Genomic DNA, 25679 nt, shown 5'->3' on the forward strand with positions numbered 1-25679 from the left:
CAACGATGACTGTGCGCAGCTTGAAAGTCGGCGGCTCGTATAACAAGTCGGTGACCGAAGAAACCAAGGTCTATTGTCAACATCCATGGCTGCGGATGGTTGGTCGAAAGCAAGATGGCGACCGTGAGATTTGTGCGCTCTGGCCTGCGCTGGACTGCCTTCGAGTGTGTTTGATCGCCAAACTTTTGGCCTTGGACAACTTTTTGACTTTTGCCACTTTTAAGTGGATGGTCGCATCGATGCGGACCTTGACCGTGGACTGTACCGTCGTGGCATCCATCGTGTTCCTCTCAACGCTTCCTGGTCGCCGCTGGCTGTGCGTTCCGCGCGGTGCTGGCCTTAGGCTCTCTCTGTATCTGTGACGCCCGCGCTTGTCGAGTCGCCAAGTGCTGAGTGAAAAAAAAAGTTGAGATTCTGGAAGTATTCTGGGAGTGCCCTTCTTGCCTGCGAGTGCTGGGTGCCAGAGTGGGTCTGCATCCAAAAAAGTTGAATGTTCGTGAGTTCAAACAGTTAGTGACTCAGTGTCACCCGGCCAGCTAACCTGCCTAATAGGGTTAGCGCAACAAACAGCACCCCCCCGTTCCAAACACACACATACATACACACACACACACACACACACACACACACACACACACACATCAACAATTAAGCAAAACAAAAACAAAAATTTAAGAAAGAAAAAAACGACAAAAAAACCTGATTGCTCAGGGAAAAACCCCCCCGGGGTTTTTATTGAATCCCGGACCTTGCGTACCTTCTCCCCTCTCGACGCGGACCCCTCCTGCTCAACCTCCTTCTCTTTCTTCCTCCTTGAGCGCTCAACCCCAATTTCTCCCTTGCACTTCTCTCACTATGAGGCCTGTTTTGCTGAGTTGGTTGGTGTTAACAACGCAGATTGCAGTCATCAAATTCGAAGTGGTGGAAAAGCTGTTGTGATGCAGTCCTGATCCGACGATTGTTGAAATGGAATTCGTCACAATAATTAATATGATAGTGAAAACAAAATGAGCCCCACTCTGTGATAAGCAAGATGTAGTGATGGTGCGGCAGTACCAGAGAGAAACCTGGGAATCCACGGGAAACGGTTCGTGCAGCGAACAATATCAATGTACTCAGAGCCAGAATGATTTAACATTTCGTATTCGAGGGTTCTGGGATCTTCTTATACGCGCTCCCTTGGATGTCCTTCGGCCCGCGCCGAGTACGCGAGCCATCCAATTGCTGCCGCGGCCGTCATCCCCCAGTACCACAAGGTGCCGTGGGGTAGGAGTGCCCACTTCCAGCGCGGCGCCACATTTACCAGCACCGAGTCTGCGTCGCCCATGCCCTCGCCGGCCTCGCTCTCCTCCCCGTTCGAGGAGTGGTCATCCTTGTCATCCTCGTCGCAGCAGCTTGCCTCGTCCCTCATATTCTCTTCTTCTCTATCCACATCCATCCTCTGCGGCGCTGCGTCGCCGTGCGCCGCCGTGCCCTGGCTGAGCAGCTCGACCGCCCACCCTACCTAGCTGACGACGCAGGCCCTCGCCGACCCGCATTCTCTCCATACCCGACCACAAACATGAAATAATAAAATATGACACACAAGACATGGAAATGCGTGCTCAGGAACCGCAACAACTACACATTCAGGGATATTCTTGCAGAGGCGCCGGGCAAAGAGACCGCGCCTGATTTACTTCTTTGTCGGGATGGCGACTCCAGGTTTATATGCCGTTCGATTTCGTGAGAAGTTCTATGCCTATTATAATGATTGGTAAGGCGTCCCTTCTAGTACGTCCCGTTTGCAATCTGAACCGCGCACAGCGACTCAGACAGGTTGGGGGAAACGGTCGCGCTCAGGATCCTCGACCGCGAACAGTACGAAATATGGCTGGCCACCATGCGGCAGGATTATGCGGAGTTGGATGAGCGATTGGAGGCCATTTTCACCATCTCGGCGGCCGAAGCCGGAAAACACCCCAGGCTGCTGCATCAAATCTCCGGGGCGGACGATCTCTACTCCTGTCACGATTACAGCAGGTGGTGGCGCAGGCAGGTAGTCATGTGGTGGCACATTGTCTTGCTGGACCAGATGCTCAGCATCGATGGCATGTGCCACTTTTGGATGGACGAGGTGCCGGCGGACATACCCCTGTTTCTCGAACCCGCCAATCGGCACTGGTGGGGGCCTCCCTCGGACGCCGTGCACGCCTGCATCGCCACTACTCCCGCGCCGATACCGAAGCCCAATAGCCAGCAAACGGTCGCCGCCTACAAATTACTAGCTCCCAGGCCGATACAAGCATCTGCTGCCCTCGATTGCGCAGGCCAAAACCTCGTCGCCACCATGCACGGGGCCCATGTACGCTTCTGCGCAGCGTACAAGAGTGCGCGAGATGCCTCATCCCCATCGGACGTCGAGTTCCGCGAGATCTGCTATGCGCTGCCGAGCATGTCATCATGCTCCCCGGACCGGCTGCAGATTTTGAGGCTGGTAGACCATTTCAAGACAGCCGGAACATGGCATACTACAAATACGGTATTCTCAGTCCTAGAAGCGACCACGGGCCAGAAAATGGCGCACCCTTCCTCAGCAGCTTCCGGGAGCCCGGAAAGTTGCTCGGGAGCGCGCCGCCCGAGCGGTGCTACTAGATGGAGGATATGCTCGTGCTCTTAGTCCGCGACATATTCTCCAAGCACGACTTCCAAGCCGCCATTTGCACCGCCGTCTCGAATGGTAGAGAGAGTCGATCGCGTTTCAGGGCGGTTGTCTTCTCCATCGGACATTTCATACTTGTCAATGTGGAGCTGATGTCCGTCAGTCACTCCAAGCGCCACAGTCTCTGGACAAGGTCCACACATGCTGTTGTTTGCTATTTCCACACGCACCGCCATAAACGGGCTGCCGAAGAAGCCATCAGGTATGGTGGTCCCGGTGACGCAGACCATTGGTGGCCACAAGTTCCGGGCACAGCTTCAAAACCCTGGCAGGCCTTTTTCTAGACAGAAACAGCCTCCACGAAGAAGAACACTTCATAGCCATCGGTCTACAGGCCCCAGCACATGCGAGTCTAGTCGTGGACAGGATGATGATGATGGTCGAGAAGCACATGGACGATCCCGCGGTGTACCAAGATCCGAACAAGTGGCTGTCACGTCCGATGCGTGTTTGCTGCTGGTCCGGGCAAGCAGCCTCTCCTCGACGTCGAGTCTGATTTCGCGCCGTTGCCGTAGGAGTCATGGCGACATTGCCGGCCTCCGGTGTTCGTCAGGAACAAAGACCATGCATGCCTGGCAACTTCTATCTCCCCAAAGCAATTCAAACGCATATGCCTACCGGACAAGGGGGTTCATGATCCAGACTGGACAGAGGAGTTCAAACATAAGGGGGTCAAGTAGGACCTGCTCAGGACCCTGCGGATTTCGCCGGAGAGCCCGATCGTGTCCCACGCAACTGCGGTTCGCCGAGATCGACGCCATAGTCCGCAACCGACGGGTGCGCCACGCCAACCATGACGTTACCGGCCCCTTCGACATAGCAGAGGTGGTGGACTGCTCTTCGATTGTGGCTGCGTTGCGGTGGGCGTGGGAGTGGCCGACGCGCGGAGCCCACCATCAACTGATCAGTTGGTGGCCCTGCATGCGTACCGCCTGGATTCGATATCGCCTGGATGTAAATGTTCTACGTAGACTTGTGGACGGCCGCCTCGCTGGCTAGGTCACCTTTGGGCAGCACTTGGGCAGCGCTTGGGCGGTGCATCCGCAAGGCGCATCTCGAATTCAATCTCCAAAGCCTCCATCAGGGCCACCTGCTTGCTGTCTCACCATCATGCGCAGCTAGTACCTCGGAGATGGCTGGCGTGAGTGCAATACATAAGAGTCGGTGGGCCGCGTCCTACAAGCAAGCGGAAGGGGCGATATACCATACCCTCCGTCATCACCCTTCACTCTCCACCCATCTCCATGTGGCGAGTCAAGCCTAACAGTGCAAGCCGCGTCGCCGCCGAGTTTGGCACCGCTCATCATCTCGACTTCATCAAGAGTTTCACACAGCGAGTGGCATAAAAGAAGGCCGCGGCCGAGGCGGGACCAGAGCGCCTCAACCCGGAAGCACACGTCGCCCTCCGTCAGCAGATTGCCCAGGTGTCTTACAGAGTGCCTGACTATGCCGCTACAGGATGGACGAGTAATCTTCAGGAGAACATCAAGACGTGGACCAAGTTCGTCGTAGGTCGAAGTGACCGCCCAGGCCATCCAGATCGGAGAGTGTGCAAGGCAGAGAATTCCCGGCGCTGGATCAAGATGCGGCTAAAGTTCTCCATGGAAGCGAGGAACTGAAGGAACGAAGCCTGACGGAACCTGGGCGGCATCTGAAACGCCTAGGGGGGGCCTGTGGGGAGGCTGCAGTGACTCTGGCCGCCTGTGGTTGGAGGCTGCCCTTGGCCTCTTCCCCCCGTTCCGCGGACTTACCAAAACTATCAGGATTCCATCGTCAAGATGTCATCTATATCGCCTCATGTCAAATTGGCTTGTCTCCAGTCGACGTTGGCCCTCAATCGAACGGGGTCTAGATGAGATTGAATATAAAGTGCGGGTCCGTCTGGAAATGAATTCTCAATCTATTTCGCAGCGAGCCCGTATTCACTCTGCAACTATCTGTTCAGTTGTCCAGCGAACGAACAAACGGCCGACTTCGCCCACCCTTCGTTTACCATTCCACGAGTTTCCCCCCAGATGTCGGCATTCTAGTGTACTTTTTCTCTGTGCTAAGATGGCCGAAGTCGCAAATCATCCTCTCCTCCGACTCCTCCCCCTGCCATCTACTCCCCTCCTTTGCGAAGCGACAGTCCCAGACCCAATAAGACGATATGTTTCCCGCATATTGCTGCCACCAGACACCCATACAAGCTGCCACTACGAGGTCATACATCTTCAAACCCTCGCCATTGATAATGAGCTTGCCTAGCTTGGCACTGTGGCCTTTGAATCCACCTCCAGCCTTCTCCCGTTCAAGATCAAGGCTCATCCGAACCTGGTCACCCGGCTTGTCGAGCTGTGCTGGGTCCTCCATGGAGTCGGTGCTGTCACTGATCGAGAGCTGTTTTTGCGCTCTATGGGTAAAGGTCGAAAGCGCGGTAGATGATGCTCTTCACCATTGCTTGATCTGCGGGGGAGCCAGATGTGGGAGGATACTTGAGCACGTCCTCTAAATTTGGAAGAGTGGCCATGGTCTCGGGGCCGGAAAGACGTTCGCGGACAGCCCGGTTTATGGCGCCATTCAAAGACATGCCGTCAAGGGTTTCCAGGTCGTCCGGGAGTGCAGGTATGTTTGCCACATCGTCTTCTGTCTGCGGCTGGTCTCGAATGACCGTAGCAGGTTCGAGCTTCTTGAAGTCGAGCTTAATGTCTTTGTAAAGCACCTCGATCTCGAACTTCAGGTTCAATTTGAGCTCCGCAGAATAGTACAGTTCCAAGAGGACTCCCACTATTTCCATCTTTTGAGCCACAGCAGTTTTTGTCGTGGACTTTGTAATATCCCAGGAACTTCCAGAAGTCAAACAACAACCCGAAGATGTAAACCAGCGTATATGCGATCAGTGTGCAGCTGATGATGCCGGAAGCTGCGACTCCCATTCGAACGCCGAAGAGGTATAGTCCGTCGTACAGCTCCGCTTGCATAGCATCCCGCACTTGAAGAGATATCCAGAAGCTGAGTGAAGCTATGCTTACGTGAAACTTGAACAAGCTGGGTCTGGGGTCTGGTTGCGGCTGCAACGGCTTGACAGGTCCTTTTGATGTCGAATCGGCACCGGGGTACCGATATATCTTTCCGTGCCCTTCTACGCCGGGGTCCTGATCTGTCTCTCCCTGCCCTTCTACCCGCTTCAGGGCGGGAGCCTCTTTTTTTTCGCACGTCTGGAGACGAGTTAGACCGGGAATGGGGATATGGGCAGATGATTACCTGTTCTGAAACCAAACTCGGACAAATTTCTCTTCCAAGTTCAGTCTAGTGGCTATCTCCCCAGCTCCGCCGTTACCTGTGTTGGGTGTTTTTTTGAACTCTTGTTCAAGACTGTCGTACTCGTCTTTGTTACCCTCGTTCTTCTCTTCCTTATGTGCGTCGTTGCGGTATTTGGCGTAGTCATAGCTTGCTGGAGAAGAATCTCATTTGGGTCGGCCATTGAAGCAGAAGAGAAGGGGAAAAAAAATAAAGGTAGGAAAGGAAGCAGAAACAAAAGAAACAAAAACCACTGCACGAGAGAAGAATGGAAAGAAAGACACAAAAACAGCGACACAAGGTGGAATGGGAAGGTGAAGTAGCCCTGCCTGCCAGGTAGGAAGACGATGGCCACAGGCGCTGAACTAATCCAAGGATGGTACCTTCGGTTCCTTTTGCCTTGCCGGTCGCCCACGGTCGATTGGACGCCGACGCGCCCTTGCAAGGCGCCTCCCGAACCGCCTATGCATGGCAACTCCCACACAGCAAATCGGAGAGGTGGACGCAGACGCGAACACCAGGTTGCGGCCCACTCTCTGGGGATGTGCAGCGGGATCGATCTACTACCTGCCTAGTTGGGTCGTTCATTCGGATGCACGTACACGGAACACGAAACCCAGACGTTCATCCTTTCAACTCACCGAACGAGCACAGATGCCGGGCGCAGGTATGGTGCACGGTGCCGGCTCTTCCGTCTTATGGTTGCCCATCGCGCAAGCCGATTGAAGTCGTTGTTGGTCTGGGGTGTTTGACACGGCAATGTTTGGGTGACGATGCGAGACCGAGGGTGGGGCGGCGAGTATAACGGTATTTTGTAAAGTACGGAGTAAGGCTATGGGAAGTTACTCTGTAGTTTTGGTGTGGGCTCACCGTAAACCTATAGACTTAGGGTTGGTCGTTGCGCTTCGAGAGCGAGCGAGGTTTTGTTTTTAGCCTTACAGCACGAATCATGAAGCCGTCGGGATCCGTCCACACCTTTTCGAGTACCGCTTGCAGATATGTCCGGGCCCCGTCCCTGCCGAACTGCAGGCTGGAGAGCTCGATCAGCCTGTTGCTCGCATTGAGTCGGACGGCCTCTTCGTCGGCGTGGCGTATGTTGAGCATGTGGAAGAGCTCGTCGAAGAAGCAGCCCAGCAGCGGTACGAGCACAGTCGAGACGGATGAGAAAATAGTCCCGTGCAGCCATGCAGTCGCCATGAGGCATGCGTGCAGGTAGCTGTCCGAGCGGACCGTCGCGTCGGGGGGCGTCTCCTTTCGCAGCCACGCCACCGTCACACAAATCTGGGTCGCCTTGCCCTCCAGGTCCGCGTTGGGCGGGTACGGGGGCAGGCCCAGGGGCGACGCCGCCTTGTTGCTCGCCACCAGGATGCTGCTCCGTCGTTCGTGTATCTTGTCCCTTGCATGCCACGCCACGCCTGCGGCCTTGTCGCCGGCCACGTCCGGGGCATCACCGTGGCTGCTCTCCATGTTGTTGGAGGCAAGCTGGGGTCCACGTAGTTGCTGCACCGCAGAAGAGTTCGGATGCGCCGCTCAGAGCATCCGCGAGGTGTCGCAGGCCATCTCTGTGTTCTGATACGTTGCTCCACGGATATTCACGCACCAGCCAGCCAATTCTTCCTCGTGATAGGACAGCCGAACATCGAAAATCTCGTAGGCTTTCGAGAGGCTGTCGCGCGAGGGCAATTGCCAGATGATCTCTGTTTTCACCTGATATCAGCCATCGCTCGCACAGCAGCCGGCAAAGCCTCCCGAGACCACCTCATCCTACCTGACCGCATACGTCCTGGTCAAGCCAGCTAGCAACTGCGCGATCAGGCGGTCCGAGAGAGTCGAGGCGCGGAGAATCGAAGACTTTTCGACATGTTGGACTAGGTCTAGGACCAGCTCTGTGTACTGGAGAGTCGACTCGCCGCCCAGCCGGAGGCAGCGGCTGAAGAGCTTGACATATCAATGAAGATTGTACTCTAAAGACGACAGGGATGTGTGGCGCCGGCTGGCGTCGTTCCACTCGTCGCCAAGCTCATCTTTGATTTTGGCAATGAGTTCTGGTACGAAGATGGCCAGGCACCCATCTGGATGTTGCAGCACCGCAGCCTCAAGAATTCTCGCCGCATAGCTCGACGCTTAGGGCAAAGGCGTCGACAAGAACTTTTTGGCAATTTCTAGCATGGCTTGTTTGAGCTGATCGCGGCTCAGCAGGCGAAGGCATTCGCAGGCTGCGTTCGTCAAGTCGGACGTGCCAGCATCGAGTTCCGAGTCGTCTTGCGAGGCCGAAGTTAGCGTTCTGTCTAGTGTCTACGCTTCTGTAAGCCTGCACCAGGAAGCCCAGTGCCTTCTGTAGGAACTGTCTGGCAAAGCCTGGAACGCGAGTTGTAGCGGACCGGAGCAAGGTAGACTCGTCGTGGTCGGAAAGTTCTTCACTGTACGGCACCTTCACCTCGGAGCCCGCCTTGTATAGACGTTCCATCTCGCCATTCCCCCATTGCATCGAGTGCTCGGCGTCGACCGTAATGTCCGAATTGCCCTTCTCGGCTAGGGGCAACCACGGAAAGCTGCATATGGTAGTCTTAACGAGCCTGGCGACAACTGCTGTGAACTTGGTGTTGTTTGGATGGATGCCGGCGCAGGTGAGCTCCATCAAGGACGGTGCGTGACACCGGAGCCCCTTTTCTCGGACCATAATGTTACTAAGCTGTTGCAACAAGTATAGGCTCATATAGGCGGCGTCTCCGTCGACTTTGCTGTTCTGGCTGACATAGAAACTTTTAAGCGCCTTAGGGACGATCAGATCGGGCTCGAGGTCGGCCAACAGTTGCAGGCTATCGTGGGAGAGAGAACTGATTGGGAAGCTGTAGCGATCCTCTTGTGCCATCCGCAGCGAGAAAACGCCCAAAAAGAGCGCGCATCGGAGCAGTAGAACAAATTTCTCTTTCAATTCCGGGCTGAGCCGCCGAGCGGGCGGCGTTCTCAGCTCGCCAGTCTGCTCTCTGTAGTATCGTAGGCTGAAGGAGTAGGCCACCCGATAAAGGAGCCGGGAGACAAACAGAATGTCTGGGGGGTCGGCTTCTGGGTGGTACAAAAGACACACCGAACCTATAAGACTCTCTAGGCCTGAGAGCATCGAGGGTTGTAGCGTCTCGCACATGGGAGAGAGCGAGTATACGATCCACTCGGTGATTCTGCCGGCAAGAGTTGCTCGCTTTTCACGAAAGTCGGACGGAAGGAATTCAAGGATAGAAGGGTCATGGAACGACTGGCCGCCTTCCTTGTCATCTAAGAGGATGCATCAGCCGGGAAATGGCCCCGAAAATTGCGTCCGACTGGGCCGCACAAAAAATGCCGTGCGGTCCAAAGGAGACGTGTTCGCATTCCAGATGGGACGCGGCAAATCTGGAGAAGAGCTGAACATAGTTCGCGGTGGCTTGATAGCCATGGTTTTGCATGACGAATAGCTTGAAAAGCATGGGCCGGATGGTGGCCGGCTGGCAGTTGGGGCAAGACTCTGGGGCTGGGGCCGTCGGGACCATGGCCGAGATCAGATTGGCTACCTGGGCTCCCTTATGCTTGTTGGGATGAGCCGTGTCGACAAAGGGGAGTAGCCTTTGGAGGATGGCTATTCGATCCTGGGGATCGAGCAGCGCTTGTGCATGGAAGAGGATCTCGAAGGCATTGAAGGTCCCTTGAACCATGTTGTTCTCGAGCCCGAGGTGCGGCGACTTCAGGCGTTCGATCATTTGTTCCCAGTCCAACTTCTTGTGTAGTGTCATGTCTCGGCTAGCGTCGACATATCAGCGTTGCCTTTTTCTGTCCCACGTCAAGTCGTTGAACATCCATTCACATCCATTCCAGGACATCCATCCCAAGCGGCGTGCCGGGCGCGAAGTCAAGGTTGAAGAGGATGGCAGCAAGCGTGGCGCGCGCCTCGCGGGGGATGTCGAGCTCCAAGAGCTGCCAATTCCTCAAATTTTCGCACCATAGCTGGGTCCCGCCCCCGCCGCGGCATTACCAGCATGAAGAGGGGCTCCCTTTGTATATTTGTGCAGCTGAGCCAGGTCGGTCCTGAGGTCACTCAGGTCGGGCTTGGCTAGAAGGGAGTCGGTGTTCAAAGTCAGGCGCATGGTCCCCCTGCCATCCATCCGGAAATTCCGTGTGCGCCCGAGAATAGAGAGCATTCATGGCTCATACCGCTTCTGGACTAGCGCCTTCAATTCCTCCCAGACTTCTATCGCGTCTTGCTCGGTCCATTGGGCTTCGTCGTGGGTGCATACATTGAGCTGGCTGCAGTAGCGTGGGAAGCCGATCAATTCGGTTAGGGGGAGGGAGGTTTGTCGAAGGGGAGGAGGTCGAGGAGGTGCTGACGGGGTGGCTCAGATCCGCGGGCCTGCTTTTCAGACAGCAGAAGATGCTGATGAGATAGGTTCTTAGCTAATGCACACGCCCGAAATGGGAGGGACACCGTGCACTGGGGACAGACACTTTTTGTACCGTTCGCCGAGGCGTGCGGGGCGCCAATTTAATTACCACTGGCAGACGGGAGCCTGTTGCGCAGACAGGCAGCTGCACGCGACGCTTCTTGTCTGAATTTTCATTTTTCTCCCATTTTCGCCATCAACACTAACCTAGAATCTCTCGAATTAACATCTCCGAACATTGGAAGCAACGAAAGCTATCCTCCACTACGACTACGAAACCGTCCGCGACAAACACTCCAACTAACCTTTCAGTCTTCCTGTCGATTTGCCCTCGACCGGCCCGTGACCCGTTAGGTCCGAATGGACGCAAGTTCGACCGTTTTTGCAGCTGCGTGGCGATTGCTCGACCAGACGCCCGAACCTGAACATGAAGTGCCTAAGACCTCCTCAAGATCCGAGTGCGAATTGCTCATAGAGCAAGGGTGGGCGGGGGAGAGCCATGCCATTATGGAAGAGAATCGGGAGCAGATTGAAAAGCAAGAGTACTGGAAATATGAAGAGACTTCAAGCTCGGCCTGGCTGCCAAACACGCCTTGCACGCGGGGTCGCGACAGCAATGCAAAACGACAAAGAATTTGAACCTGGTACTGTCAGGCCTGGGTGTTCCGCGCCGAGAAGTCGAGAATATTGGATTCGGAGTGCCCGAGAAGGAGTACTGGGACATTGAGTTTGAATTATTGAAGAAATTCACAAACGAGATGCAGGAGTCGAACCAGAGCACGGAAGATTTGCAGGCCGCATCACCGACACACACTTAGCCACTGGCACCTCGTTCTATCAACCGCAACGCTTCGCCCAAAAAGGGATCGGGGACTGGTAGAGTCCAGAGAGAAAACGTTCAGAGGGAAAGATTCCAGACGGGAGGAGTGCAAAGACGCGCTGCCAGCCCCAGAACAGTCCGACAAGAAGAAGCAAGATCACAAAAGCATTGGAGTAACAGGAACTTCCTTCGGCAAGAGAAGGAACGGCAAGAAAAGCAACGGCGATGGAGGAAATGGTGAAGAGAGGGGGGGGACTGGGGCGAGCTGGCCCCTTGAGATCTACCTCAGGCAAGGAGACGACGGCCCTGTCGACCTTGGGCGAGCAGAACTCTTCACGAGCCTCGGACAGGCATGCAAGGACCAAAATATCCGCCGACAAACCACACCATCCTGCGGACAACCGTTCTGGGGGCTTGCGAAAACCGGCAAGAATCGAGAAACAAAAGTAACCAAAAAAGCGACCAAAGCAGCAATCAATTCAACCGGCAATTCCACACTCTGGGCCCGACACCCTCATACGCTCGTGAGACCCGGAAAGGCCTGAACTCCACGGTATACGAGGAGTGGGGGCGTATTGCGAGCGGTGGTTACCGACATGTGTTTCGTGTCAAAGTTGTCAAAGTTGTCAGTCGTTCGGGTTCTCAGCATGGCGGAGTTGGTCCCAGTCCAGATACATAACGACAGCAACTCGACTGCCTGCCCAAGCTCCAATCAATCCCAAAACCCCCTCCAGAGACGGAGTTAGTCGCAAAGGAGATCCATCACAAGGAAGACGGCGCTGAGAACACAAACCAGCACTTCAGAGAAATGCTGGAAAATGAATGGCGTATCATGCAGAACATGCAGCATGTGAGCACGTCCCTCTGTTCCTTTCTACCCTTATTCTTTGCCCGTTTCCTTATTCGGCCACCCTCGACCGGAAAGGCAGATTATATGATAGGTATCTGCTAACGTGTTTCGGTCTCCCTCAGCCTCATATCAATCAGATAATTGATTACGCCTTCCCAGATAGAAATGATGCCGGACCTGATGCCAGACCGTGGCTGATCGAGGAATACATGCCCAAGTGTCTACAAGACTGTCTCTGGGCGAAAGAAGAGGACTTGTACCTCCCTTTGGACAGGGTCGACATTACCAAGCAACCCCTGAGCGGCTCACAGCATTATCACGAAAACTGCATAATGCATCGGGACATTAAGCCTGACAATGTGATGATGGGTGTCGTCGAGGGCGATGGCAAGTCGGCCCGATGGCTCTGCAAGTTCACGGACCATGGCGCGGTGAAGGTGACCAGGCAACTCGTGGCGGGACAGGCTGGGTCGCCATTTTACTGCGCGCCCGAGATCCTGGATCGTAAGCCTTATGGCGAACGAGTCGACGTCTGGTCCCTCGGTGTTCTATCCGTGGTGCTCTTTACGGGCCACGACCCCATTCGCGACAATCCCTACGTCGACATATATCCGCAGTCATCGTCGGAGGTTCGGGGTTGGATGAACCTAGTCAGTAAGTTCATCAAGTTGTGCTATGATCCGAAGTGGCGTCCCCTCCTCAACAACATGCTCATGGAGAAGCCCCTAAAGCGGTGGCCCGCGCGTCGGTGTCAGATGTTCATGGCAGACCCATCCCAGCCGCGGGATCGAATCGTCTCCATACTTCCAGCGTTGTCCTCGAAAGAATAACTCTTTACAGATGCACAGTTACAAGAGAACCGGAGGAATTGACACGACCATCCCGAGCGCGACTGTCTCGAGCACGATGGTGCGGTGTTCGGTGATGGTCATGTGGAGCCCGGCGATGTGGAGCCCAGTGAAGATGGCTCCGATAATAGGACGATCCCTGAGCCACATGTTGCCCAGTTTCTGACCGGAGCAAATGCTACTCAGCTAGACGACAGAGACGACAACATGTCGATCAGCACAACTGGAGCTTGGGCCCCGGAGGTTGGGGAGGATGACGCGCCGGCGACGCCCAAGGCACCCAGCGACGACGACGAGCTGCCTTCCGTACCCTGCACACCAGATTATGACGACAAGGCGACGCATCCGGCCCCGGTGCAGGAAGTTTACGACTTTGCCAACGACGAATAGGACTAGGAAGCAGACAACAGCTTCACAATGCAGATGTTCATCACGATTTACCTTGCCCGGACCGTCGGAAAGAGTCGAAGACAACAAGACCACCAATAGGAAATCAAAGAAATTAAAAAAACAAAAAAGACAATGGGGTACCTCCCCTCCCTCCCCCTTTCTTCTGAGGTCCGCCTGCTTGGGTTTTGTCTTTGGGGACTCGGGAGCCAGACTGCTTTGACGGCTTGTCTGGTGGAGGAGCTGGTTAAGATTGCTGCGAGATCCCGAACAGGGGACCATCGTAGACCTCTCCGTCATTGTCACCTACAACGACGCCATCGCTGTCGCCGCAGTTGCCGTCGAAATCGAGTAATTGGTCTTCATAACTGTCAGGTTGGTAAAATGGATAGGAGGGATGCGTAACTACGCACCATCGAAAAACCTGGATGTCGGAGTTTCGGGGGGATGATCTGGATCAATCACCTCATTGTCGTTAGGGTGGGCACAACAAGTGCAGAGACGGTCATAATGCCGAATTTGCCCTACACCAGTTCCCTGGAGTATCGGGCACGAGAGGTTAAATGACTGAACACTGTTAAAGGTAGGTACTCGCACTGTTGTTCCATCACCTGCTGGGTAAGGAGCATGAGAAAGTCGAAAGCTTGTCTGGTTGGATCGGGAAGCCATGGCCTGGTGTGACGGCAGGGACAATATTGTATATGTAGTTGTTGCGATTGAGTATCTGTGGTCCGAAGCGAGCGCTGGTTATTTTCATGAAGAAAACGGAAACGGAACAAGGAGTGACTGATTGCCACGGGAAGTCGCAAGAGAACAGAGCAATGAACATAGCGAGAGCTTTTTGGAGTTTTTATACGTGAGAACACAGGATGTCATGATAAACCTACAGCTCTCCAACCATCAAGCACGCTCCCCTTTGTCAATTCGCCCCCGACTTCCAGCAGTCAAAGACCTATGGCATTGTGCGAAGGGCGTGGCGGCCCCCTGCCGTGGCTTGTAGTTCATGGTGTGTGGTGTGTGTCAAGAGACCGTCCCGTATAAACAAATATCGGCTTCATATTGGCTGAGCAGGCGAAGAAAGAAGGGAAAAAATAGCATCATTGTCTGGATTTGAAACCTGGAAGGATTATCAACACGGAACCAGATTGGTCTCGGCCATGGAAGAACATCCACCTACTGGATTCTGAAGGACCATCGGACTTTTCCAATTGATAAGAAGCAGCCATTTTTTGTCCACAACAAGCTGCTGCACCAATCATGGGTAGATGAGGCGTCTGGAAGTGACCATTCTCCAGCTTGGCAGCTTTGTGTTGTACAGGGAGGATCTCCATTGGCCCAACCACCATTTGTTGTTGTAGGACAGAGGCTCCCCCAGTGTCGACTATCCCCAGTTTTAGGATGGGAAGGAGGGCACCTGGGTGTAGTACGGCATGTCCGATTGGCGAGTAAAATGTCGCGAACTCATGCGTTACTGGAACTGCCTGTCATTGCTCCTGTCTTAATCCCCGAGACGAGCGCAAGAGGCGCAACTAGTGGCGAGGAAAGCTCGACGAAGTCTGGAAATAACGCGGCCAGCGGCCTTCCACTGCTCAATGGGCGGATAACGAGCCTGCATTGGCCCAGAGCTAGTATCATATGCTAGCACACCGGCGGTATCTCGACACCCGGGGCGGTTTGCGCTTGCGAGATCCTGGAGAAACAGCGCTTGAACTTGTCCTGGCAGCTCCCACCTCCCCCACCTGACCATTCTGAGCCCGGGATCGAGCTTCCCGCATGTGCCGCTTGGCCACCGACGATCTTGAGCTATCGATTGAGTAGTCAAAGTCCTCGTTCATGTCTTTCTCCTCCATGTCCTCTTGTTCCCGGCGACGTTTCTGGCTGAGCGATAGGCTGGCTAGAGACGCCATGCAAGGGGCAGGTGATTCAGAAGGCTCGTTCTCAGCGTCACTGCTGCCGCCTACATACGCTAAATCGCTTACTTCCCGAGAGGGTCGGCGTTTTGGACACGCCAGGATATAAGTGTCTAGAACTGACCAATACAGATGGCTGCTGGCGGCTCGTGGTAATCCAGCATGTGCGCCGCATCTGGCAACCCAGCCCGACGAAAGTGTGCAAAAAGTTTGAATACATCGCGTGATACTGGGTGCAGCTAGACCTATTTAGGAAAGATTTATAGTGCCCTTATTTCTTAGTCTAACCCGATTAGGTATATTAAGTGACGCGTTTTAGGCTTTATCTGTGACTGGTTGAACCCTGAAGGAGGCAGTCTCGACACAGGATTCGGGACTGTGCATGCCAGAAGGGTGGGCTGCTCCGAATCCGAATGAGATGGTGCGTCGTTGGGGACGATGGCGTTTGACAGACGCGGCGGAAGGCTTGGCACTGAGTTGGCTGCATGTTCGGAGGAGGCAACAACACCACTGGCTTTTTCGCCAGAGCTTGGGCAAGCCACGGATCCATCGTCTTCAGTTCTGGCTTCGAGCACTAGCGCATCTTGACCTGAGCGTGAGTCTGCTGGCATGTGAAGTGCTTGGATTTCGAACCTTCCCCCATACCTTGATGCCCAGGCTGCGCTTCTTTCGCGTTTTCGCGTCGGTCTTCCTTCTCGCGTCCCTCTTCTCTCCTGCGTTGTTTTTTTTGCTTGCGTTCCTCGCCCTTCTTTTCCTTCCTTCTCTGCTCTTCCTCGTATCGGTCACCCGCTCTGGTGAAGTGATCAATTCCGTAGCTCGTAAACTTCATGCTTAGGGTGGGGATATATATGTCGTACAACATCCTCGTGCCTCAAGAGCACCAGCGTGGTAGATGAAGGCACGGTCTTGACGGTAGAAAAGGGAGGGCTCATGTTTGGTCGGGCGGCAGCCCCCAGAATAGTCGTACCTAGGGCTCCCCTATCTATTTATACATGTCAGACTCTGCGTCGTTGCTATTTCTGTTTTCGAGATCGAGAGAGTCAGGCCTGCCTCGTCAATGCAGCCACCCCGCGACAACTGGAAAACTCTCTTCGCTGTTACCCCCTTGGACCGGTCACCATGGTCCATTGTACGGCACCGTTGGGATATCACATATCAGGCGACGGCACCGCCATGCAGGCTGGGACGTGCCAAGGAGGCAGGATCTCTTCCTGCAGGCTGAGCGCTTCGGCTTCGAGGTTGATGCAGCAGATCTACAAGAATCACATCCTGCAATGGCCGACACCAAGTCCATCAAGTTCTTCAAAAGTGATTTGACATTGTCCACCCGCGTTTAAACAAGTTAGTTAAAGCCATCCTTGACCGTGATCAGTCACCTGCTGAATAATGCCAATATCCAGCTTCGAATTCTCGCTGTCCATTTCAACGTCAGTCACCATCAGCACGCCAGCTGTTCCCCTTGAGTTGTAGGCAGTTCATATGTGTATGTTGTAAATGGAGCCACGACGGCCAGTGGACCCCCGGGTCTATCGTTACGGGAAATGTTTGTTCGGAAATTCCGTCTATTTGGCGTCGCCATGCACGAAAAGGCCCAGAAGTCCAGCGACGGGTTCTCGTGCCGTGTCTTAGGGGTCGAACGATTGGATCCATCCTGCTGGGACGTCGTCGCCGCAGTAGCAGCAGCAGGGGGAGGGGTGAGTTTGAACTCTGGGACCGTGATGGAGGGTCCGGGTGGCGTTTGATCAGCATCTAAGCTAACTTGGGACAAAAGGAACGCAACGATCCAGTTGATGATCATCCTAGGTCAATTGGTAGCCTCACTGGTCAACTTGGGCACCAAGGACTTTAAGAGCAACGCGGGCTGGCGGATCCCGGTCGGTCTTCAATTCATTCCTGCAGGATTTCTGGCACTTGTTTTGAACGACTTTTTGCTGCTGGGTACGGGGTCGTCGCCACTCTTGACGTCGTGCTCGTCGAACAATTTCTGTAAATCGGACAGTCGACCAGCTTTGCATGCTTCCACCATCGCTTCCTGGTGAGGAGGGAGTTTACCGACTTGCTGTGGCTGTATAGGGGATGGAGGTGGCTGAGGCATTGGTCGCCGAACGGAGAGTTGGCGGATACAAGTACATATCGGTTGAAGCGACGCCGGCGACAGACACCAGCAGAATCAACGTGGCGGGCAGATCGTTGTCCGCTGCATCACCGGGTCAGATGAACCCCTTGCCCAGAGGGAGCACTTACCAACTGATTTTAGACGCCTCATTCGAATCCAGGCTCCCGATGAAGGCCATGGAGAAGATGCGGATGGAGCTGCAGTGGTGAAAATCTTTGGCAAAGACCGGCCCACTGAGTCATCGAACTCAACGCCTCGGACGAACGAGGCCTCTCCGTGATCAGAGAACGAGTCAAACAGTTCGCATCGCAACACCTGACACACCCTTTCTCGGATAAATACCGCAAGAAGTACCCATGCCCCAACTTCAAGGTGGTTTTGTTGGACGAGGCAGACCAGCTCACGCAGGGTTGTCCTCCGGCGGCACCTCCCTGATCCAGTAGTTGCCGACGACGGGAAGCTTGGACAGAATATCTTGCCTCATGCAGGGAACTTCGCCGAAGGAAAAGACTGCAAAGACACCTGCCACAACGCCGAAACCCGAAGCAATATATCCTTGAGCGCTTCGGGATGACCCAATCCGTGGATCAATCTCTGGGAGATGGCGATCGGTGCCACTCTGGACAAGATTTTCAGGCTGAGATTCGGCAGGCTGGGGGCTTTCTCCCGTCCCACCTTCTATCGCGCTAATTATCGCATTGGACATCTCGTGCGGCGACAATCCCAATTGCCAAAAACACTCGCAGGAAGCCTTCTCATGCAGCTGGAACCTCACGTCGAAGGCAACTTTTGCCTCATCATCCTGGGATGGGACAGTCAAGATATGGAGTCCGGAGCGGCAGCAGAGCCTGCTCACATTACCCACCCATTCCTGCACGTACAGGACGAAGCTTGTTTGGCTGCTTTCTCTCGCCCCTGTTGTTCCTTGAACATACGTTCACAGTTCCTTAATTCGCGATCGAGGGTGTGGGGATCTTTCTCTTCTGGTTGAGCGGAAGCCGACATTGACTGTGTTGGTGCTGGCGTTACAGTGCCGCTGGAGCGATGGGACTGTAAGCGACCACCACTACCACTACTGCCACTACTGCATGGCAGTGCCTGGGCTTTATGCTGCGTCCCGACTAAAAAAATTTGTTTGATCATCATTGTATTCACGTCTTTGTCTGGTTTGCTCCGCTAGATCCCAGCAACGAAAGATGGAGAGCAATCTCGAGGTGGGTCCTCGCAGCCCATGCCTTCCCGCGCCACCTAATTCCAACCTCATCAAAGGAGGCAACCGATCAGGAAAACGGTCCCCCAGTGGTCATCCGGTTCCGCCAGCTGGTCAGGTTGGTATTCGAGAGACGTCATCTGTCAGAATGGTCACAGAAGCTTGACTACACGGAATCCATAGAATTAAAGGGTGTAGGTTGCATGGAGGCCATATGAAGGGACAGAGTATCAGAGGAGACGCTCATATCTGTGCCACCAACGAGGGAGGCGTCTAACATAGCTGGTTGGAGACTGAAGGAATCCATTATGGGATGTGGTGGCGGTGGAGACGGTTCGTCCATATCCATTCGTTCTGCAATGTCCAAGAAATCCCCGTCACCGTCGGTGTCCATTTCCTCGGCGTCATCCGTCACATCCGCGTCCCCTGCTTGTTCAGCCAGGAGATTCAAGCGATGCGGCGTGTCGATATCCATTGCAGCGTATGGATTGAATGGCACGCAATGTAGTTAGTTATAGACTCCGGACAGGCGGAAATCCGCCTTTACGCGCGCACTTTGTGTCATCGTTTTGCAGCCCCGGGAGCCCATAAGTCCGGAGTCCAATTTGCTCCGGGAAGCTGTATGTGAAAGAGAAGGGATAGGGGACGTGGCACCTCTCTCGCTATGCCTTACCGACAGAATGCGTCTGCAACCACACAGTTTAGCAATGTGAAGGCCACCGGCAATGTGAAGGCGACCAATACGAGACTCGACGACTTGGATAACAGTTGTCGCCATAATCTTGAGCGTGATACTCATTCTCATATTCGTCATGGTGGAGCTCAGGGCCAAGGCAGTCCCTGTGATGCCAATGTCGATGCTGCATGGAATTCTTGCCATATCGAATCAGATCAGTAATGTTTGCGTTGGTATCGCTATGCTGCGCAGCCGACGCCACCTCCCGCTCCACATCAAAGCACGGCAGCAATGCCAAATAAGCCCTCATCACAACATCCACATGCCGCGACCGCGATCCTGGACTATCCCACCTCGGACTTCGAGTCCACTTGGATGTGAGTTGCTCCGCCTCAAGGACAAGCTCGACGTGGCAACTAACAGGACCAGGTATCTCAACATCCCAACCTCCCCAAATCCTCTGTAACCTTGTTCGAGGCGAAGGCGCAAAAGGTGAGCTTTGAGGCCATTGGCAAGGAGATTGGCCGGGACGAGGTCGCGGTGGCAGCTCCCATCCTACGACCCACGCACTGGCTAGCCCGCAAGCGGCTTTTGCCACACGTTGTCTCTCCTCGTCAGGTGATTCCGATGGTACAGCACAGCTGCGTTGGTCCCTGGCTATTTTCCTGTTTTCGGACCACTTCAAGTCCGCGGAACACCCTCGTCTCGGTTGGTCCCCCTGCCGCTCCTCGGTTGTCTCTGCCCTTATAACGTATCCCCAATCCGCCTCTGGTCCTGAAGTAACCCATACTCTTGTAGCTACCCCGATTTTGATATACCTTGTCGCAGAACGATCGTCCAGCGGGAAGATTCCGGTGAAGCGGCCATCACGTGGCAGCGGCAGTGGCGTTGAGCAGGAAAATTCCAAGATGGGACTTGACTTGGTATGGGAGAATAGGTACATACCGTAAAAAGAGCCGCAGTGGAGCGGCCTGATGGTCAATGCCATTGGGTTTATGGCCCAGGGATGTGGCCGACGCCCGGCTACAGAGAGAATGGGAAGAGAGGTAACCAAGGCTAGCCTGGGCAGGCTAGCAAAACTGAACGGGGCGTGACACAATTGGCTCCCTAACGATCTGCATGTCGGTATACCGGGGGCCGCGCGCTGCCATTGGTTGTCAAATGATCACCATATTGTGCCCTGCAGACCAGGTTCCTGACACACATGACACGGTCAGACTGGAAAAGGTCTGCAATAGGCAACTCATGGGCCGCCGGAGTCCCTGCAGACCCCGAAAGTGCAGAACTGACGCAAATTCAAAAAGGCCCAAAGGCCCAGGAGGCCCCACCCTCCAGGTTGCTGAAACCTGCGTCCTCAACCACCCAGATCACCAAACCCAGCCAGGAAACCCCCAAAAAAAAGCTCACTCGTCTTTCCCCTTTCCTAATCATTTCCATATAAACTCCTAGGAAACATGCTGCTGGACAGCCTCCTTGGGAATGACGCCCTGCGCCACAAAGAATCACGGTAAGATTGTTTCATCATCGACGATAGCCAACTTGCTCTCGGTACTCTTCGTCGCGGTGCAGCTGCTCCCTCAACAGCTCAATCAACGAGATGGAGCAAAATATCTGGGCTGCAACATCACAATCGATCAAATGGGCAACATCAGCATGACATAACGCTAGGACATTAATGACACAGCTCAATCCAGAACTCGGGGTCATCGGAGGCTGGCCTCAGAGCCTCGACGACCTTCTTAAGAGGTGTTCATCCCACTGTGAAGGCGTGGAGCGCAAGGCGCACATCTACGTGGAAATTTCATTCTTCGCCAAAGCGAGAATTAGCTCCGTCTACGCGAATGAGACTGCATTGCCCAAGACATATTCCAGCAGTCCGTCGTCAGATCGAGAGTGAGAAGGAGACGGAGAACGAGCAAGCTCAAGCAGAACTTTTCCGAGGTTGAACAATGGTCGATTGCGAATGTACGGCATCGGCTTGGGCTGTGGTGGTCTCTCAGCAACTGCTTGCTGATGAATGGAAACATTGACGTCCGCTGGTTCGCTGCGACTGACGATACTCCTCTAGAACTCGGCTCAGGATTTTGCTGTACCGTTTGGCAACAAGCCAATTCTCCCCCATCTCAGCGAGGGTCGCCACGAAGAAGCTAATGTCGGGGTCCCTTTCTTTTCTCCTTGCACTCCTCAAAGAGAATGGCAATGTCCGTTGTATATTCCTTCTAAAAATGCATATCGCCCTGTTTCCGGGTCCTCGATAAAGCCACATGTACCCGCCGCTCAGTGTCAATGTCACTAATGACGCTGAGTGGACTGCTAGCAGTGGTAGGCTCTTAATGGAAATTACCATTCTCCTCGGGAGGATTTCGCACTATTAAAGACTGAGCGAAATCGACTAATCTCTGCTCAGTGGTGCCATTCTTCGTGGGCGACGAACGCTGTGACTGCAGTGAGATGACCTGGTTCTGGATTGCAAAAAGAGGCGTAGGGAAGCGAAGATGTATCCTTGACGCTTTTCCTTGGTCTAAAAGTGATATACCATACCCAAATTCGCCCCGGCGTATGTTCTGAATGCTATCTACGGATCCGCCGGCATCTGTTTCGGAATCTCATACGGCCTATTCGGGTCGCTTATAGCAGGTTTCAGAGTGTCTTCACTCCAACAAGTCACATCTTTCCCAAAGGTAGGACTGCCAGACGGGTGTAATACTCCTTCTGTCAACGGTCTTGCAGGAGTCCCCTTTCTGCCTTTGTCTACGGTGTAGGAAAGGTGTGTGGGCTATATTCTTTGCGATAAAGAAATCCAAGCGGCCATCAATGCCGCTGAGCCTTTGCGTCAACAGCGAGAGGGAGACAGGCAGCCCGTGGCAGAGCCGCTCTGAGTTCGAAATTCGGTTCCTCGTGGGACGACGATTATTTCTTCGACAGTGATTGTGTCGACGCTGACCGCGATGGCATTCTGCCGGTGCTGCGACGACCTTCTCCGGTTCGATCTCGACTAAATGCGCGTCCAACTCGTCCACCAGCCTCTGCACGAATTCCTCTTCGGTTTCCCCCCGTTGCGAAATGTCTCCCACGGATGTGATTACCGTTGGTCGGTGTTCCTCAACGGCTTTCACGGCTTCTGCAGTGTCTTCGTCACCGCGGCGTTCGCCTACACTGGAACTGAGCTGACCAGACTGGCTGCTGCGGAGACGGCCAACCCATAGTGCTGCAGATTGGGCTGGCGTACATCCCGCACGGCATCGGGATCATTGTCGGTGGCTACTGCGTTGGTCCTCGTTTGACTGTGGCAGCCCGGCGTTGAGAGCGCAAGTGTGGCCCAGTTCCTGCAGCTCGACACTATCGCGAATGGCGCAGACGAGAGCGCGGTCGCGACCCCCCATCACTGTCGCCGACAAGAGATTGCGGTATGAGTTTAGAGAGCTCTAACGCCTACGCGGCGAAGGCTATATATCGTATCCTCTTCCGCCCGGACCACCACCAGGCGACCGGGCCCCATTCAACCCAATGACGTCTCAACCTCTTCTGAATTAACCACATCGCCTCAAAACCATGGACAACTACCATGAAACCTGGCACCGCTGGAGGGCTGCACCACACCTTCGAAATTGCGTAGACTATCGACGCGTTGGCATTTGTGGCCGAAGATGCCTCGCAACATGTCCATCAGGGGGATATGGTGAGTTCGAGACGTGTCGAGATCGTATCCGTTGGTGCTGCTGGCACCGAGTTGGGGTCACCCATTTTGATATTCTTGTGTGGAGTCAGTTCCTCAGTCGGCCACAGCTTGAGTTCCTCCCCGTGCTGCGGACCCAGGCAATGCGATCGACAAGACAACAGGAATTCCAGAGGCAAAGAGTGCCAACTCAAGCAGTCATGGCACCGATTCAATCAGAATCAATCCGTGCACCCTCGATGCTGATTTGAGGTGCAGCACAAATCGCAGAGATGTCCGGTTTTCGCTTATCTCACGACATAGTCATTGCCTGTGCTCATTTCACGGACTGAGATATCGCTGGAAACAATGTCGAAGTTTTCTTGAACGGGAAAAATGGTGTTTGCGAGGCGATTCAGGCGATTCTCAACGCTGCCTGTCAACTTGAAGGAATCATTGCCCTTGTCCCGGTCCCTGCGAGAACAGCTGCTGATGTCAATGAGATTTCTCAAGCCACCCGTTGCCGCCCGTGTTCCACGTCCCCAGCATTCGCCCGCTCTTCGACGCCGCCCTCCAGTGTCCGCCAGAACTGGCCTGTGTAAGCGGCAGATTTCAGCCACTCTCGGTGGTGTTGGTATGTCAATTGGCGTTGTCTTCGAGGTAAACAAACGCGGTGCCAACTTACGTCGAGGATTGCCGTCATATCGGGTTGAGGATCCGGAGAGCCGTCGCATACGACTCCGGTGTCATCCGCCGACGCGAGGATCCCGCCCGAATAGGACGACTGGGGCGTCGTATGTGGCTACCAGGAGGTCGTGTTCGGCAGGCGCCCGACCACCTCTTATGAACAATTGCGTCCAGCGCAAACGACCTTGCCAAGGAACCTCAATCACACGGGCCGATGAGGCCAAGCTCAAGACCTGGCAATTTAGCAAATACCAGAGCCATGGAGCTGGCAGTTTCCTTGCCACTATCGAAAATGATGGTGTGGTTCGCGAGGGCGTCGACGGGCGACATGTTGAGATTCTTCTTCAAGGCAGCCGGGAGCTTTTGTCACTGTACTGCGTTATGCTACATCGACTCTGGCTACACAATGTAAGCCACACACCAGTGATAGCATGTGCGACTCAATTCTGATTGCTACCAGGTGTTATGGAGCCGCGTCTTGATGCAGGAGGCGGCACTGTTGATCTGATCACATACACCATCGTGTCGCTCAAGCCTACAATGGTCGGAATCGAGCAGTTTGCCTCCACTTGTGCGTTTTCACAACCACAATATGAGCTCCTTGAACAAATAACAGTGATTGAAGAGGATCGACGTCAGTTCTTCTAACTGGGCGACATTGGTCCAAAGTTTGGTTATAAGTAGGCGACTCGCTTTGCGACGTCTTTGGCATGCGCATCGACTGACGAGGAAACCAAAGGTACCGTGGACAATGGATCAAGCACAAGCCCCATTTTGCTATTGGCGACAAATATGCAGGCTCGTTTATGTTGCAGGACAGCATCCGTCGGGGGGGCTCTAACGCTGTCGAGTCGTTGAAGTCGCTTGGACTCGAATTGACCATACTGACAGGAGATGCCGAAAGTCCTGTTCCTTAACCTGCCTATAGATGAACTCATGCTGCATTATAACCTGTCGATTTTGATGGTCACCCCAAGGAGCGCCGCGCCCGGGCAAAAGTGAGGGAACGGATGGCTGCCGCCGAGGGGACACCAGATCAGTATTATCTGGCTCCCTTTCTGCCAAGTCAACCGGATCTGAATTGGGCAAATGATGAGATTCCTAATCTGCAGCGGCTCGTTTTGCTTCAACATTGTGTGTTTTTTGCATCCTGGTTCTCTGGCATGGGCCATTCCAAAGCTCTGGTTGGATTTGTAGTTGAAATGGACTACTTGTATCTCATCTCATCCCCGTGCCCGTGACGAGAGCCCTGATTAATTCCCTTTGCCGGTGCTGACGACTAAAGAACCACGCACTAGTACACTTGCGATGGATGCATGCAGCATTGTATCAGCTACAACTCGTGACGCTAGCTGCAGCTGGCTACTTGCCGCACATTTCCCAGGCCGCGGTTCGACATGCTGTGTGCGTTGCCCTCTGGCTTGGCTATATACTACTCGCCATGCATTCTCCAGTGGTCCCGCGAGAAGCCTGAGACTTGGTAGCCCTTGTCACCGGGCTCGGCTGGTGGGATTGGTATTGGATGCCAGACGTAAATGGAGAGGCGCACGTCTATGAAAGCCGTGAGCTAGCTCCCCTCACGCTTTTCCCAGCGCCTGTTCCCGGGGTGCTCGGTTCCGGGCTCCGCCTCGGCCCCTTCACCGCCACTGCGGACGCAAATTAAAGTACGCCTAACGTGGAATCCGAAGCTGGCGATGCTAACAACACGGTCACCGCCGCAGCTGTCGGGGGTAGACGACGCGGAGGTGTCAAGGGAGGAGGATGCTGGCTATGACGGGTTGTTCGCGCTGCGAGACTCGCCGGTTGTGCCTGTCAACGGATGCCAGGTGAAAACTCTGCAGCAGGATTGCAAGACGCAGTCCTCCTTCTGAGCGTTCGTGGCAGCCGAAAGATGAGTCCTGGGCGAAATCGTGATGAAGAGGATGAGGGTTCTCTACGGAGCTGGAGGCACAGCAAACTGCGGATGAGAGTTTGCCACATCCTACCAGAATACGAGAAGGAGCGGCAAACCGGAGGCATTATTGCGAGAATGGTGCGAGGAGGGAGCGAGCTGAGGCCAGATGATGCATCACGTAATATCCAGCGAGCAGAACTTTTGCAAGGGTTTTCAGACGGGCGGCTCTGGGAA

General features: G+C 54.4%; 8 protein-coding genes across 8 annotated transcripts; 3 read left to right on the forward strand and 5 right to left on the reverse strand.

Moving 5' to 3' along the window:
* Positions 1-1691: 1691 nt before the first annotated feature.
* On the forward strand, positions 1692-2659 carry PV07_08725 (uncharacterized protein; the record flags this gene model as incomplete). The annotated part of the gene is made up of 2 exons (XM_016395918.1): positions 1692-1756; positions 1807-2659. 2 exons carry the CDS (start codon positions 1692-1694, stop codon positions 2657-2659), a joined length of 918 nt encoding a protein of 305 aa, XP_016245774.1.
* Positions 2660-5093: 2434 nt separating this feature from the next.
* On the reverse strand, positions 5094-5477 carry PV07_08726 (uncharacterized protein; the record flags this gene model as incomplete). The annotated part of the gene is made up of 1 exon (XM_016395919.1): positions 5094-5477. The coding sequence occupies one exon, from the start codon at positions 5475-5477 to the stop codon at positions 5094-5096; it is 384 nt and encodes a 127-aa protein (XP_016245775.1).
* A 1388-nt stretch (positions 5478-6865) lies between these two features.
* On the reverse strand, positions 6866-7447 carry PV07_08727 (uncharacterized protein; the record flags this gene model as incomplete). The annotated part of the gene is made up of 1 exon (XM_016395920.1): positions 6866-7447. The coding sequence occupies one exon, from the start codon at positions 7445-7447 to the stop codon at positions 6866-6868; it is 582 nt and encodes a 193-aa protein (XP_016245776.1).
* Positions 7448-8075: 628 nt separating this feature from the next.
* PV07_08728 (uncharacterized protein) lies at positions 8076-9747 on the reverse strand (the record flags this gene model as incomplete). Its single annotated transcript, XM_016395921.1, has 2 exons — positions 8076-9253; positions 9312-9747. The coding sequence occupies 2 exons, from the start codon at positions 9745-9747 to the stop codon at positions 8076-8078; spliced, it is 1614 nt and encodes a 537-aa protein (XP_016245777.1).
* Positions 9748-12271: 2524 nt separating this feature from the next.
* Positions 12272-12892, forward strand: PV07_08729 (uncharacterized protein; the record flags this gene model as incomplete). The annotated part of the gene is made up of 1 exon (XM_016395922.1): positions 12272-12892. The coding sequence occupies one exon, from the start codon at positions 12272-12274 to the stop codon at positions 12890-12892; it is 621 nt and encodes a 206-aa protein (XP_016245778.1).
* Positions 12893-13117: 225 nt separating this feature from the next.
* On the forward strand, positions 13118-13300 carry PV07_08730 (uncharacterized protein; the record flags this gene model as incomplete). The annotated part of the gene is made up of 1 exon (XM_016395923.1): positions 13118-13300. The coding sequence occupies one exon, from the start codon at positions 13118-13120 to the stop codon at positions 13298-13300; it is 183 nt and encodes a 60-aa protein (XP_016245779.1).
* A 4423-nt stretch (positions 13301-17723) lies between these two features.
* PV07_08731 (uncharacterized protein) lies at positions 17724-18029 on the reverse strand (the record flags this gene model as incomplete). Its single annotated transcript, XM_016395924.1, has 1 exon — positions 17724-18029. The coding sequence occupies one exon, from the start codon at positions 18027-18029 to the stop codon at positions 17724-17726; it is 306 nt and encodes a 101-aa protein (XP_016245780.1).
* Positions 18030-18699: 670 nt separating this feature from the next.
* Positions 18700-19008, reverse strand: PV07_08732 (uncharacterized protein; the record flags this gene model as incomplete). Its single annotated transcript, XM_016395925.1, has 1 exon — positions 18700-19008. One exon carries the CDS (start codon positions 19006-19008, stop codon positions 18700-18702), a length of 309 nt encoding a protein of 102 aa, XP_016245781.1.
* Positions 19009-25679: the final 6671 nt, after the last annotated feature.

This window comes from Cladophialophora immunda, assembly GCF_000835495.1.
Source record: "Cladophialophora immunda strain CBS 83496 unplaced genomic scaffold supercont1.5, whole genome shotgun sequence".
Taxonomy (NCBI): Eukaryota; Fungi; Ascomycota; class Eurotiomycetes; order Chaetothyriales; family Herpotrichiellaceae; genus Cladophialophora; species Cladophialophora immunda.